We start from the raw sequence: 16,565 nt of genomic DNA, 5'->3' as shown, positions 1-16,565 counted from the left end.
AGGGAAAACTAAAACAGCAAAAAAAGACTATTTTATATAAAATCTATCTCCTCCTACATTTTTCAAGCAATTTTCTTCAAACTTTTGCAGTCTAATCTTTATAAAATAACAAAAACACATTACTTTAGACTTTAAAAACATTTTAGTAAAAACATATTTAAAAAAAAGACTTTTTTAATTTTACTTTTGTCATAAAATTTTCATTTAAAAAAATTTTTAAATTTCAATAGTTAAGATTTTTTCTTTTACTTTAAGGAACATTTCATTAATAAGAAGATTGCTTGAAAAATGAAGGAATAGATAGATTTTTGTAATTTTTAAAATTTGCGGTCCATACGTTTGTATCGGAAATTTTTTACAAAAACTACAATACTCAAAAGTTAAATGGTATTTTTGAATTTTATAAAAACTGGCTTGTAGTTTGTACCTAAAGCTTTCATATAATAGCTAAAATTAATTTTTACAAAAAAAGTGTTGGGCCCCCTATGACCTTACCACTTTATTATTTTTACTCTAATGGATGTATGTACCTGAATGTTTACAACAAATAATTGAATCAACTGAACTTTAATTACTTTGTTTTGCTTGACTAGTTTTATATATATTGACAGATATACAACTTTTCATGCAAAAATAAAATATTTATTATAGTAACACAATAATCTAAGTATATAAAACTGAAAGGAGCTGATTGCGGAAAACAAAGTCTTTCCAATCTAACCGGATTCCGTCAAATCTCACCTAGGATCTGGTCAGATCAGAATCTTTTTAAAATTAAGGATGTGGCGGGATCCGCATATTAAAAAAAATTAGAATCTTGCCAGATCTGGATCCAAGCAAAAAATGGCCAGATCTTAGATCTTGTATAATATTTAGTTATCATATAAGTTTAGTGAAAAATGTATATAAAATTATTTAAATTAATTAAACAAATTGTCACTTAGCTTTTTAACTTACTTTTTCAGAAAACTTGTTAAGCTAACAAAATGGTTGATTGGGATGAAATTCAAAAACTTCAAACAGCTTTTAAAAAGACTCAGTTTTCAATAACTTTACAAAAGTTTTCAGAAAGAAATTGCATTGAAATATTAACAAAACTGAAAGAAATGAAACTATTGAATGTTCTTCACACAACCGATGGCAAAGAGTATGTTACCCACCAGCAGGTAAAACAGGATATTAAAAATGAGCTTTTTTTAAAGAATGGACGAATAAGCTTAGTTGATTTGCAACAAATTCTAAATATAGATTATTCTCATGTTGAAGCAAAGTGCAAAGAAATAGTTTCATCCTGTAGAAATATCTCAATAGTTTTTGGTGAATTAATAGATGACAAACACATTGATCAGCTTGCTGAAGAAATAAATGAAAATCTACAGGCTTCAGGTTTCTTGAAAACTGCAGAGCTCAGTAAAGAATACAACTTACCTGGTAGCTATATTGTACCAAAGTTAGTAGAAAGGCTTGGTACAATAATCAAAGGTGACTTTGACAAACATAATAAAGATGTTTTGTTTACTGATGCATTCATTGCAAGACAGAAGTCTCTTATTAGAGGTATGATGAGTGCAGCAACAAAGCCAACTTCAATTCAGTCGCTTACATCTTTGCATGGGTTTTCAGTACCTCTTATTCATAGTTTACTTAGTAGTATTATTAATGAAGGTAGACTGAATGGCCAAGTTACTGGAGGTAGATCTGATAAAGCAATATTTAACCCTTTAATATACAACCAAATTGTTAATAAAAGACTTAAAAGTTTTTTTAAGGTAAACAATTACATCGAGTATAGAAGACTTAATAGGCGTGGAATTTCAAATCACAAATCATACATAAAAAATAGTTTTAATGAATTAAACCCAACATTTTTAAAGACTGTTTGTTTAAGTTCTATAATAAAAGATAGAATTGCTTCATCTTATTTTTTCCAGCCTCCAGAAAAATATGAGTGGATTGATGTAGCAAACCTTTCAGAGCTTCCAAGTTGCTTGAATGTTGAAGATGTTGCTATGCTTATTAATATCATAGTTGAAGAAAAAAGAAAAAAAAGCAACATAAAAGGTTTTCAAGTCTTTTCAGACACAGTTGTGACAAACTCCAATTTTTCCAAATCATGTTTAGAATTTTTTCAAAATTATATTAATGAAAAAGCTAATGCTGAATTTAAAAAGTGTTCAATTTTAACACTTACTGAACAAGATAAAAAAAGATATATGTCTTGTGAAAGTACTTTTCAGCAAAGTAAAAAAAAAGAAGAGAATAACAAAAAATCATTACAAGAAGGAAAATCTACAATTAAAGATGAAGGATTAAGTAGTAAATATGGAACAAATTCTTCAAGAGAAGTTAAAACGAAAGGTAAAGATAAAAAGCGCCAAAAGTGGTCAAAAAACCAGGAATGTGGGGATAAAGAAAACAAAAACACAAAAGAAGAGTCTAATAGTTTTATGATTATGGAAGAAGTCATTGAGGTACTTACCAAAAATCTTAAAAATTGCCCTCTAAAAGTTGTTAAGGAAGTAGCTGAAGAAATTTTTAAACCTTTACAAAAGATCTACCAAAATGCAGTTCAGTCTGTTTTTATCAAAGTAGCACAAAGTTCCAAAAGCAATTTAACTAATACTATGAGCATGAAGCAAAACAACAGGTTTTTATCTAATTAGTTAGACTAGTGACAGGGTTGCCGCACACTCAGGGTACTCTTGGAAACTCAGTATATTTAGAAATTCTAGAAAATCTCAGGGTAACTCTAGATATTTTGATTTTTTTTTCTACTATGGATGAATCAAGGCAATTTTGATTTATATAAAAATCTCAGGATAGTTTTACAAAATTTTAAAAATCTAGAAAATATTTTTCCTGATATAAAATAAGATTTTATTGATCCATTTTTAATATTCTGCCATTTTATACAACCAGTTATGTTTAATATCATGATTTTCTTAGTTTTAAAATGCTTATTTAAAAGTTTTACCCTTGTGGCTAGTTCAATTAGAAATAACATTGTAGTTTTTGTTTTTAATCTGAAATTAATATTAATCATGATTTAGGTTAATTCATGCAGTAGAGTACTTTATCTGGTTAGATTTAAGTTAGTCAATAAAATGTCAAAAAAATTCTGCTATTTTCTAAAACATTTAAGTTAAATAACATAATAATTACATAAAATTATCCTCAATTTTTTTGTATCTCAATTGATTTAAATTTTTAATGTTAAATAGTCAAAAACAGTATTTCTATTAAGTTAAGTGAACATTTTATGCAGAAGCATACACATACAACCTTCCTTTTAATTATTGAGAAGAAAAATGAACATGAGGTTTAAGTAGTTTGCGCCAAAGGAAAAAAAAAATATTAAGATAAAAAGCTCAGTATTTATAACTATATAGTGGCAACCCTGTAATTATAAGTTTAAAACATTTATAACATTTTTAACACATATGGAAGTATAAAAAATTTAACAAACTATTAGGAACAACATTTGTTTTAAATACTTTTTGTCTAAGCTTAGTCAGTAGAATATGCTAATAAAATAATTAAATCATAATATATTTAAGCATATAGTTTTAATTTAAACAATCTTTTAAGTAATATTTTGATATACTTTGCTTACATAAAACTGTATTTAAACCAGGGTTTCCCAAACTCATTTTCTAAATCGCCCCCTTTTCACAAATTTAAAAAATAATCGCCCCCCACAATTTTACAAAGTAATTTTTCTCTTGAGTACAAACTTTTGAGCCGAAAAAGTTGTATTCGAAATGTAATTTAGTCTGGTATTTTTTATGCACGCACTTTTGGGCTGTGTTCATATTTACTAAAAAATCCTTTCTAGTTTTAACTCGTTAAAAAAATGTAATTGCGGGCTGCATCATTTAAAAAAATAACATATATGAAAATTAAAAAACTTGAACAAAACTGTAATAAAATGATTTAGTTTTATTGTGATCTAGGAAATACTATTGTGAACTGAAAACCAAATTGAAAGTGTATTTCATGATATTAAGTATCAAAAAACTTAATTTTGTTTGTTTAGCACAAGTAGTTTTCAAGTTACTTAGTGGGTCGAAATCTGACTGGATCTTAACCGTACGTTACCCATCTGAAATCTTAACTTAAATCTGACATTATAATAGTCTCTCATATAACGAATTTCAGACATTAGAAGTTAATACTAAGTAACTTATTTAAGCAGCAAAAAATACTTGAATTGTTTTATAAATATGCATATTCTAAAATTACTATACCACAGATTAAAAAACTATACAAGAAAGAACAGTTTATTTTACACATAATAAAAAAAATATTAAAACATAATTTCTGATCTAGTTTGAGGAAGTTTGACCGACTGGTTGATTATCTCACATGTGAAGTGGTTTCATCAACAGCTTCAGTTAATGCAGTAAAATTATTAATTTCAATGCTAAGATATATTATAAGCAAGTTATTTGTAAAGTTAAAAACTTAATTTTAAACTTTTTAAACTATATGTTTTGTAGCAGAATACCATTAAATATATTTAACTTGGAATAACCTATAGGAAACTAAACCTTAATTTTAACATCTTCTTTTTTCTTAATTTAATTCAAAAAAAAATCAAAAGTTTTACAGTTAATTCTGTGAACAGAAAGTTTAAAAAAAAATATTTTAATTAGGTTATAATTTTGTTTTGTAACTGTAGCAGTCTTTTTGATTGCTTATTTGTTACTGTTCAAGTTTATTTTTCTCAAAGTTATTAGCCTATAATAATTTACCAGAAGAAAATTGTGAAAAACTCAAAGCTAGTGTTGAACTATTAAAATAAACAACACATTCTAATTGCTAATATATTAAAAATTAAGATAAAACAAAAATAAGTTGTAACAATAGTTTAAAATTCCTTAATATATAGATTTTTTAACAATAATAAATCAAGTTAGAAAATAAAACTGAGTTTAAGAACCTTTTAAATGAAAAATTTGAAGTCATTTCAAATAGTGACCTCAAATCTATACTCTTTTAAAACCAAAAACAAAACTGAAATAAAAACATTAATGGTTATCAAGATTTTGTTATTTATACAGATTAAACAAGTAATAACAAAAATATGTCAAATAAGTTTCTACTAATTTAAACATCAAACTTTGTTTTATAATTTTTAATGAATAAATTAACACTCTTTTTTTTTCTTTCCAATATATTTCGTCAAATTCTCTTAAGGGAAATTACAATTGAAACAATACAATGAAACACAACAAGTATATATACAAACATTTTACAAATTAATTAACTAATCGATTAAGTAAACGTAAATGTAATCAACGAAAACTTTAAAAATCAACAAAAATGGTCTTAACTAAATAAGGCTAAAGTGTAGTCAGATTCTTTCTTTTTACATAAATTTGGTTTATTTAAATGTTTTAAATCGGTTTCAAGTCTAATTAATTCCAATGTATTTGAAAATTGTCGCATTACACTGAAATTAAATAGTGCAAACTTTTTTCCATTATTCTTGGATTATTCACAAGGTGTTCTGCTATCGCAGATTTTTTTATTGTTTTTTTGACTGCAACACTTTTTCGTCTTTTTTGTCTTTAATATACGAAGTGATACACTTGGGAAAATGTTCCTTTATTCTAGTTATGAGGTGTCGAGAAGTTTGACCAATGTAGCTGCTGTCACATCAGCATTTAAACTTGTAAACTACAAGACTTTTTTCTTCTGATGTCATTAGGTCGTTTCCCGAACGTTAAAGTATTGGTTTGGACATGCATAGAACCCTAGGATTCAACGCATGATATTCTTTCAAACAAATACTTTAATCACTATGCTATAAAAACTTTGAGCGTAATGTAAAACGACGAATATAAACTACAACATTAACCAGGTCAAAATAAAACTATTAACAGATTTGAAACATAAACCATTTAAGAAATACAGTAGACTTCCGCTTGAGTTTGCACTTAGAACAAAATCAAAAAGTGCAAACTCAAAAATTATTACCACTTTTTTTTACAAAATGATAAATTTAAATATGTTATATGCAATAACGTTATGCATAAACATGAAATCAACTAAAACATAAAACAAACATTCATTAAAAAATTACATCTATATAAGCTATAAAATACTATGTATTTTGTTTTATTAATACTTAGTTAGACTTTATTTAAGTTAAATTTTATAAAATATAAATTTGAACTTTTTTTGGGTAAAAAGTTCGAACTCAAGAGGAAGTAATTAATATTTATTAGGCTTTATGCAAACCTGTTGTAAAATAATTACTTATTAAAATTTTTAATATAAAAAAGACTACTTAAATACAATACAAATAAGGTTTAATAAGAAGTATTTTAAAAGATCAAATAAAATAAAATAAACTTTCATAAAATAATGTCTGCTACTGAAGTCTAATATAATGTGAAGGATGAGGTTCATGTCTGCTTGCAAGTTTTTCTAATCTGATTCATAATAAGTAAAATAAAGCCTCCTTTACAAATATCTAGATTAGATCTATTGCTCAAGATGTTGATAACTGAACTGAAAGCTTTCTCAACAACATAGCTAGAAGGTAAAACTATAAACAACAATTTAAATTTCTTTCAAATGATTGGATACTTTTTCCTTAGTTTTTGTTAAGTCCAAAAGCTTTCATATCGTTCTTTGGAAAACTTTACTTTAAGTTCAAGGTCAGTTTGTAAGTATGAGACGGTTCTCTGTAAGTTGTTTACTTCAAAAAGATCTGCCTCGAAGGGATCCATATTTTTATCTATATGATAGATTTTTTGTGTCAAATCGAAATTTTACTACTTAAAATGTTGAAATTGTTAAAAATTCCAGATTTTTTAGGTTATTATTTGCCTATATTGTCAAATTCCAGGTTTTTCTAGGTAAATTAGCAGCCCTGTATAGTTTTTTTTTTTAAACCCTGTAAACTTAGTGACTATTTAAAAAACATATGGAAATAAAAATATATAGGGTTTCCCTGTTTACCTAAAAATTTAATAATATATAACATAGATTTTTACAAACTATTTATGATCCCAAATAACATATATTTCAGGTTATAAAATGGTGAGAGGGATTCCAATCGTCTATGATCTATGTAATTGTTAAATATGAAAATATAGAATGAAAATATGTATTTTTCTTGAAAGTAGGAGTCATAAGTACTTGATTTTTTTTATCTATATTTTACATAAACAAAAAAAACTTTTTTTGTTTAAGTTTTACCTCAGGGTCAAATATTTAATAGCAAGATAAAATTAGTAAAATAGCAATATAAAAAGTAAAAACTTTATGACAGCCCAAAATTTTAAAATCGCCCCTTTTCGCCCCCTTACTAATTATCGCCCCCCAATTTACTAAAATCGCCCCCAGGGGGGCGATATCGCCCACTTTGGGAAACCCTGATTTAAACTTTAAATAGGTAATAAATTAATAAAAAAAAGTTTCAATTTGCAAATACAACAACTTATTAGGTTTGAAACTATACTAAAGCTAATCAACAATATTATACAAAATAAACTTTTTAACAACACATATTTAGTAATAAAGAGTTTATTATTTGATCTTTAGACTAAAAACTAAACCAAAAGTCAGAACAACATTACTGTTTACAGCTAAAAATTATTATAATTTAAATTAAAAATTGTGCTAAAGCAAATAAATTATTATTGGTTTATCTTATTAATTTAAAAAAACTATTTGCAATTTTCCACTAATACTTAATCAATGACTCTGAGTTTGCCAGAAAGTTTAAGAACATGGGCTTTTTATTTTTTATGCAAACTTAAGCCTTTTGCAGTTACAAGTTATAAATTTTTTAAATATTACCATTGAAATCAAGTTTATGTAAACAAAAAAAGTCTTCCGGACTAGAGATTTTAAGTCTTTATCATAAGTTGTTTATATTTGTAAAGTATGTTTTGTTTTTTTTTTTGTTATTTTATCTAACTTATATTGTTTTATTAAAGTTATACTTGGGTTTATTTACATAGTATTATTGAAATTTAAAAAGTTTTGTGAATTCAAACATTAAACACTACTTTTAATTAACTTCTTAGTTTTTTATGTTTTTTAGCAAAAATTGTCCTAATTTAAGATCATTTTAATAGCTCAAGTTAAAAACTTTTCTTTATAATATACTTTAATTTCATCAAATTTTTCAAGATGTTTTACTTAAAGGTTTGAATGAAAAGTCATGATAACAGATTTTGTTCATTTTGAAGCATATTTTATTCAAATATGAACTAAAAATTAAATTTAATTATGGTTGAAAGAGTACAAAAATTATTTTTACACTTATATTTTCCTGACTTTATTCACTACTTTTAATTTTTACACTAGGTATGTGGTAAATTACTCTAACTCTAGTAATTTTTTAAATAAGTTTTTTAAATTTTGAATCAAAAGTTAAGACTTCAAAACATTATTAACATTGCTTATTAATGATAAAAATACTATTGAAACAAATACAATATCTAAACAAAATTATCTTTTAAAACTTTCAAAAATTATCAGTACTATTTCGAATGTAAATTTAATGTTTTCTAACTTTTATAAAAAGTGTTCATAAGGTTAATTATTTTACTTAAAAAATAAGAAATTTTACTTTCAATGCATAAAAAAATATTGAAAGTACTGTTAGTTATAAAACTTGAGAAAATATATTAGAGTAAGTATTTTAACTTTTTATAAAACTACCTCATTAAAAACTAAATTAATTTTTCATATCAAGATGTGTACAAACAACTTAATCAGTTTTTGTGCTCTGAAAAGTATCTTATAGTTAGACTTTCTGTAAATTTAAATAGTATTTAGTAATAATTTTTTGTACATTTAGCTTGTAACAAGTGAAAAATATTAATGTCTTGTTTTTTATTGATAAAAGTATTAATATGAAAGTATATATCAATTTAAAAAAAGTTTTATTGTCACTTGTAATGTTGAGTTTAGCTACTTTATGTTATTTCAAAGCTTTTTTTTATATTTTAAAACAGAGCATTTTTGAAACAACTAGAGGATGAGTTAAATGTTATGTGGAATAGAGCAAGACTTTGCATTGAAGGACTTCGATTATTTGATTCTGCAATTAAACAGAATTTTGAGAAATATTTGTTGCAAAGTATTGGTACAGATATCACAAATAGAATTTTCCTTTTCAATACTGATGATAAAATGACTGGTATAGAAAAAAATGAAGAACTTACAAAGGTTTTTATCTAATTTCTAAGCTATTTTATAATTAGCTTTTAGGAATTTTAATCATATTTTCTACTTTTTATCACTATGTATCAGGGTTTCCCAAACTTTTTTTTCAAAAGGCCCTTTTAGAAAAATAAAAAAAGGCATGGTCCCCTTCAACAAGATTTCTCAAGAAACTACCATTAAAACTGCCTAAGACCTTTTTTTTTGTTGTTCATAATCAACACCAGAATATCTAGTGTAAGTTTCAATATATCACCTCATGCTCCCCCCCCCCCTTTGGCCTCTTTGCTGCACATGGCCCCATGACATCAAGGGGGTCACTTGGCCTAGTTTGGGAAACCCTGGTCTACAGAATCTTTTTTAATTTGTTTAAAATTTTTTTGTTAGATTTATTATTATTTCTGTTATATGAACAAGATCTATCTCTATAGTATCCATGCATGCAAACAAATTAAAATGAAAATAGATATTTCAGGTTTCATTGAAGTTTGGTTTTTGAGACGTTATTAGCAGGGTTGCCAAAACACCTGGAAAAATACCTGATATTTTACATTATAAAAAAAAAACTGGAATTTGAATTTTTTTCAACCTCGAACTTTAAACTATTTGTATATGTTAAAGTAATGAAATTGAGATTAGATATGAAAAATCTATCAAATACAAAAATTTTTCTTATATTATTTAGATTTTTTTATTAAAAAAAAAAACACATTAATACTACACTTTTGCATTACAGTATCTTTTCAATGTTATTGTACCATTTAGAACAGTTTTTTAACTTGTTTTGATTTAATACAAAAAATGGACAAATTAAGTTGCACTTTCAAAAATCTGGAGGAAAGTTCAAAAAGTTTGGAAAAAAAATCAAATAATCTTCAGCAAACCTTTAGCATACAAATTTAATAAATACTTGTTATCAGTTCCTGTTCTAATCTAAAATTTTATGATCCTTTTGAGTTTAAGTCAAAAGTTAAAATTTTTATGCATTTTTTAAAATCTTTAATTTTTTACGTCTAGCTTGAAGTTTTTTTTTCAATTTTTAACCAACCCTACTAATATATTAGCTATAAAACTTCAAAAGTGTTTACAATTTTTGTATAGATGATTTCATGAGGATAACATTTTTTTATAAAAAAGACCGATATATAAATTAAAGTCTTTTGATATTAATGTTTTATTGACCTATCCAATATCTACTAATACTTATTTTCTAATCAACTCAATTTTTTTCAATACTGATGATCAACTCAATTTTTTTCAATACTGATGAGGTCATTGAGATTAAAGTTGTTTATGTAATAATTTTTAGTAAAATAATTATCAATACATAAGTTAAAGTGTTCTAAAAGTAGTTTTTAAAACTTAAGTATTATTGATGCTTTAAAAAACTATAAAAGCAGTTATAAGATTATTTTTATATTCATGCTTAGATTTATTAGTTTTTTACTTTAAAACAACTTAATTTTTTTTTGGTTTTAAGCAAATGAGAATAAAAATTATTTCTCTGTCAACTGATGATATGAAATTGAGTTTGACCGAACTTGACAGTGCGTTGGAAAAGAAAAATATAGAAAAGTTTTTAGAAAGTGTTGAAAATTCAACACGTGCTTCTGGATTAAAGTTAAAACAAAATGATAAAAAAAAAGATCGTTTGGTTATACATGGAAACAGGAAATCTCTTATTGAACAAGTAGTGAAGCAAAAAAATTTTTTTACTATTCAACATTTTATACTTATGTAATATTATTTTTTTAAATCATCTTAATAAATCAATTGAATCTAAATAAATAAACTTAAGTTAAAAAAAAGATCGAAGTAATGTTATAAAGTAATACACATAAGAAATTTTTAGTACACTTGACAGTAGTCTTATATATAAAACATAGATGGAGAAGAGCTCAAATGATTATGTGATGACACTTCACCTCGCAACATGTATAATATTTCAATCAGTTTTTGGTTGTTTGCTTCACTTTCCTGGTAAATATTTAATGGAAGTGATTTCAAAGTTAGAGCACTCAGTTGAAAGAGTAGTATACGAGCATCTAATGGAATCACATGAACTCATTAAGAGTAAGATAACCACTAAAGATGAATCAGAAATTATAAAAATTGATACAAAGTTGAGAGAAGTTTCCTGTAAACTAAAAGAATTGGCCATCGTTACAAAAAAAAAGAAGTAATTGTGTCACATACAAAATTTTAACATATTATTGTTATATCAATAGTAGGTAAATGGTCTTTTAATTATCTTGATGTTTTTTTACAAATATTCCTAGTTGTGAAAAATTTCTTGCTGATTTTTAATAATATGATGAAGTTAGATTTACTTTCTACTTCAAGGTGAGCCAAAATAAATTAAAAATTTAGTTTGTGCAATTTTTTTTTAAAGTTTATATTAAAAATAGCTACTTTAAGCTTGCTTTAACTAAAATATGTTTTAATTTGGACTAACTTAATGGTGTTTTGTTTATTTAAATAAATTTTGTTAAACTATAGTATTTCACTCTTAAATCTTACTTTGAAGTTCTTTTGTATAACAGTGTTCCATATAATTTATTTTCTTACTGATAGCCTGTACTTTATCACTAAGGTTCTCTACTTAATCTTTTATGTTTTTGGCTATGAATATAAAAGGTAACTACTAAATCTTTAGTTTTAAATTCTTTTTGAATTGAAAAATTTATTGCTTAATTTTGACGTGATATTGCTTAATAACTTATAACGAAGATTAATAAAACTTATAATTTTTTAAAAGAGCTCTTAAAAATAAGACAAATAAAATAAAGCGTGTAAGCCTTAAATTCTAGAAATCAAAACAAGTAGAGTCTACTGGAAAATTAAAACAACTGTTTTTTACTCAAATTATTAATTTAAGACGTTTTGCTGTTGATAAAATTTGAAAGGCGCTACAGCTTTTTAATTGCAAGTTTATTTTTATAGTAAGCAATTATATTTTACACCTAATTACATAATTTGCATACTTGTTTACTTTAATTAAATAACAAACTCTGTTAAGCTGTTTATGTTTTATCAGCAGCAAAACGCCATAAGCGAGTTAAGTCTCACAGTGGGTTCAAATTACGTTGAAGTGGAAATAGGGAATCAAACTTCTTAACATACCAATATTTGTATATTTACTAGAAATTAATTTTAATAATGTTTAAGGTTGTACCTGTTGATCTTTCAGACTAAAAAAGTCCTAGTAAAACGAAAGTTATCAGACTTTAAGTAGTGGCTTTTCTAAAATGGATTTTCTCAATGCATTTTTTATAATATTAAAAATATGTTTGTTTTAAAAAAAATTTAAGTAAAACCGTATTTAATTTTTTATCTTTTAATAGCCATCAGTTGTTTAGTAAATATTAAATATAAAGTTTTAATAATAATAATTTTTTTCTACAATGATTATTTAACGAAACTAAATCCAGCATGTATTTTTTTGCACGTTTTTTATCGACAATCTATTAAACTTTTTAAAATTGAGGATCTTTGAGCACGTTGCGAGTATTTTCTAAGTTAGGATCCGGTATTTTGCTACTCTAAACCGAAAACGTAGCATGATAAAAATATTTGCGAAGCTGTAAAAACTAAAAAAAAATATATATAAGAAATATTTTTTTGCTTTAGTTTCTTGTAAAAATATACTGTTATTAAACATATTTATCGATTGATAAAATGTGAGTATTAAAAAAACAAAAGTGTGAAAAAATTATAATGTTAATAACAATAGTTATCCTATTAAAAAGTTTTAAACACAAAATATGTAGTTTAGAATTAGTGAAATTTTGTACCTATGTTAAAGTGTTCAAAACTTTAATTTTAAAAGAATCTTTTCAAGCTATCTAATTTATTCAACATTTTTTCCACATCTTTCAATAGTTTGAACATCGACTTTAAAAGCTATCAATTTAATTACGACTATTGGGGGGTTAACTTTTTATTTTAAGCTCGTCTTGTTTTAACAAAATGTCTTCAATTTGTTGTTATTGAAATGAGTATCTCTTAAAAATTTAGGTAAATTTTTCATAATCATCCGTGTAATTTTTTCACTCCTTACGGTTATTGAACCTTTGCATCCTCCTATGTCCTTAAAAGCTATTTAATTTAAAACTTGAAATATATTTTATATTTATTTAATAATGAATGTGCTTATTACATTATTCATAACCAATACATTTTAACTAAAAAATGTTTTTCAACGTTATTTAGAATAGCATAATTTGTCTAGTATACATTTATTTTACAACTATTGCATCATTGTTTTAGAGATCCAAAGAATTTTTTTTCATATCACTGACTTTGAACAAACTTTTTTGTGAAGATGCAAAGTGAGTCTGGTTTAAAATCCGTGAACTAAAATGTACCCAGTTTTATAAATATCGTTTAATAAGACTTATGTCATTCATACAGCATTTTCTTAATTTATCTTAAAGGGTTGAAACGATAAAGAAAAATCACGCAAAAAAGTAAATTAAACGGTGTAATTCAAAGGCATTTTCTAAAAGCATATGACTAGTTATTGGACTACCCTTCTCACGTTCCTGACGAAACCAGATATAAAGGGCGCTGTCCAACTTTTCAAACTAGCCTCCCTCTACTTTTTTAATTACTCTTACAAAATTCATCGATTTGTGTGTTTGTTTCACTCTTTTATGTCAGAATTTAAGTCAGTGCTCTAAACTAAAAATTATAAAATATACCCAAAGCTGGGGTAGGGCTCGATGTCGGCTTGCCTCTTCTTTTCAAAAATGAAAAAAAAATAAAAAGATAAGCGAAAGGTGGTGTAACTATACCTCCACATACCGCTCTGAAGAGAGTAAAAAAACGGTACAAAAATCACCACGAAAGAGATCAAGCGTGGTTAATGGTTAGTTGTCGTAGTGGGTGTTGAGTCGTAGTAGTCGTAGCGCAGTTGCGTTAGCTTTAATGTGTTTTTTATAGGGGTAGGTGTATGTGTTTAGTTTTCGAGCACTACTTTTGATTATGCTTAAGACGTACTTTTCAGTCGTTTACTAAGCATTATTTTGTTATTGGGCATTGACACATATTCTTGCTAATCTACTTAATTTTTATTTAGCAAGTCCCTTAGTTTCTTTTCTAAGATCGTAGATTTTTACAAACATTGTACAATAAACGTTGAGTGTTAGTTCGTACTTGTTAACGAAATAGAATTTAACCTAGTTAAGCTTAACTTATATATCTAGCATTTATTTATAGGCTAGATTATATTAGAACTTTTATAGGATACATTTAAAGTCAACTACGGTTTAGTTGACACCGTAACCGAGATCTTAACCTCAGTCTATTACGGTTTATTTCATTTAAAATCAACTACGGTTTAGCCCACCGGTTTAGTCCACTGGTTTAGTCACCGGTTCAGCCACCGGCTTAGCCCGCCGGTTCTGCCAAGCGATGAGTACTAGCAGCAAGAAATCCATACCTGTGTCAGTATACGACCACTCGAGGTTAGTTACTGATGCTGAAGAGGGTATGGACGCTGGTTATCACGTACCAAATATAAACCCAAAGCAGACTAACATAACATATTCATCATCAAGAGTGGAGGGTTATAACAGTAGATGTAAAAATAAAATAAAAAATTAAAAAAATTATAATAAGAAAAAATAATAATAATAACTAAAAAAAAAAAAGCTACCGACCGAGGGTAAGGATTAGGGGTGACAGTGATAGTAAAAAAAAACCAAAAAAAAAACATTTTTTTTTTAATTAAAAAAAAGTTAACTCGTGCAAAAATGTATCTGTGCAAAATTGTCTGCTCGTGCAAAAGTGTCTTCGTTCAGAAGTGACCCTTCGTGTAAAAGTATCTTTTAGCAATTTTATCCCCTCGTGCAATAGTATATTCGTGTAATTTTGTGCACTCGTGAAATTTTGTCCCCTCGTGCAATTTTGACAGCTACCCGCATTTTACACATATACAGACTTTCCATATGAAAAATTGTTGAAAAGCTCAATTTTTGAGCTGCAATGAACTGCAGAGACAAGTTAATTAAAAATTTGTTTTGAGCAACATGCATTGAAAATTGTACTGATTGTAAACAATTTAAATATACTGAATGTAAAGTTTACACTTTAAGCTAAACTTTGTAAGATTAAAACCCAGTGGTCACATATACAACAAAAATAAAACTATCAAAGCTAAAAGTTAGAACATGTTCTTAAAACGCGTTATTGTTAAAAAAAACTTTTTAGTTTTCTGTGAGTTTTTTTGATAGTTATTTTAGTGATAGTTCATAAAAAATTCACCATCTTTTTCACATCATTATTTTATATTTTAGAGTACCTTAAAAAATAAAAAAAAAAGGGTATCCTATCTTATTTACATAAAATACTTTGATTTTTTAAAAGATTAGTTTTTTTTATATTAATTTATTTCTTTTAATAAGCAATATGTAGCTAACAAGTTACATGCAAGTTTTAAATGGGTTTTGCCCTATAATGATAATACAAATTGTGTAAAATGAAAAACATTTCAAAAATTAAAAGTATTAATTAAAAAAAAGCTTCGCATTCACTTAGTAGGATTATTTTTTGTAAAAATAAAGATAAGGTTAAACCCGCAACCTTTAAATAATTAAGGTCATGAGGGGGTTGAGTGGTTAAACTTTTTTTTTGAACTTATTTTATAAATCTTTAGCTAGCCTACAAATTAAATTTACTGATTTTAAAAACTATAATTAACCATTTACATAAAACCAGTAAAAGTAAGAATCTCTTATTAGACGGAAAACAAAACAATAAATCAAAAACTTTAAAACCTATCTCTTTTTTTATGTTTCAGCTAATTACCTAAAAACTTTAGGAACTGTTCCTAGCTTGATTTGATAAAAGTTTACATGAACTAAAAACATTTAGAAATAAAAATAACGAGTGTGAAGTTAGCTTGGTAAAGTTTTTCAAGAATTTTTAAAAAATGTCCAAACTTAGACCCAATTATTTTCCTTATCTTAATAGCTAAATAAAAACTTTTTTTTTATTTTAGAGAACTGTCCGTTGCCTTTAAATGAAAAAAAAAATCCATTGAATTGGGGTTTGACTTTTAGTCTGGGGCCCCCTAGAAAAAAAAAGAGTTTTTTATCAATTTTTACCAAGCTCGAATTAAAAAACAATTAAAATTTAATATATTTTTTTAATATTCATATTTATTAGTGAATAAATTGTGTACAAGACTTTTTTTCCTACTTTTAATTTTTTGTACTAATTAGCCCTGTTCTAGAATTCCTAATTCCGAATAAGGCCAAATAGTACGAAATATGAGTTTGTTATCAATTTTTACTTAGCTCGAAAAGAAAAATTTTTGTATATTTATATGTGATTAAATGTTATACAGAATTTATTTTTTCGACTACAAATAT

At 25.8% G+C, this 16,565-nt stretch overlaps 1 protein-coding gene across 1 annotated transcript; it reads left to right on the top strand.

The window, feature by feature from the left end:
* Window positions 1-969: 969 nt before the first annotated feature.
* On the top strand, window positions 970-12,023 carry LOC145843091 (E3 UFM1-protein ligase 1-like). The gene is made up of 4 exons (XM_082950589.1): window positions 970-2,647; window positions 8,982-9,195; window positions 10,670-10,879; window positions 11,076-12,023. The coding sequence occupies exons 1-4, from the start codon at window positions 987-989 to the stop codon at window positions 11,370-11,372; spliced, it is 2,382 nt and encodes a 793-aa protein (XP_082806715.1). The 5' UTR covers window positions 970-986; the 3' UTR covers window positions 11,373-12,023.
* The last annotated feature ends 4,542 nt before the right edge of the window (window positions 12,024-16,565 follow it).

Source organism: Thalia democratica, chromosome 1 (genome assembly GCF_965202585.1).
Source record: "Thalia democratica chromosome 1, ktThaDemo2.hap1.1, whole genome shotgun sequence".
In the NCBI taxonomy this organism is placed as follows: domain Eukaryota; kingdom Metazoa; phylum Chordata; class Thaliacea; order Salpida; family Salpidae; genus Thalia; species Thalia democratica.
This window is presented reverse-complemented; position numbering and strand designations above follow the sequence as displayed.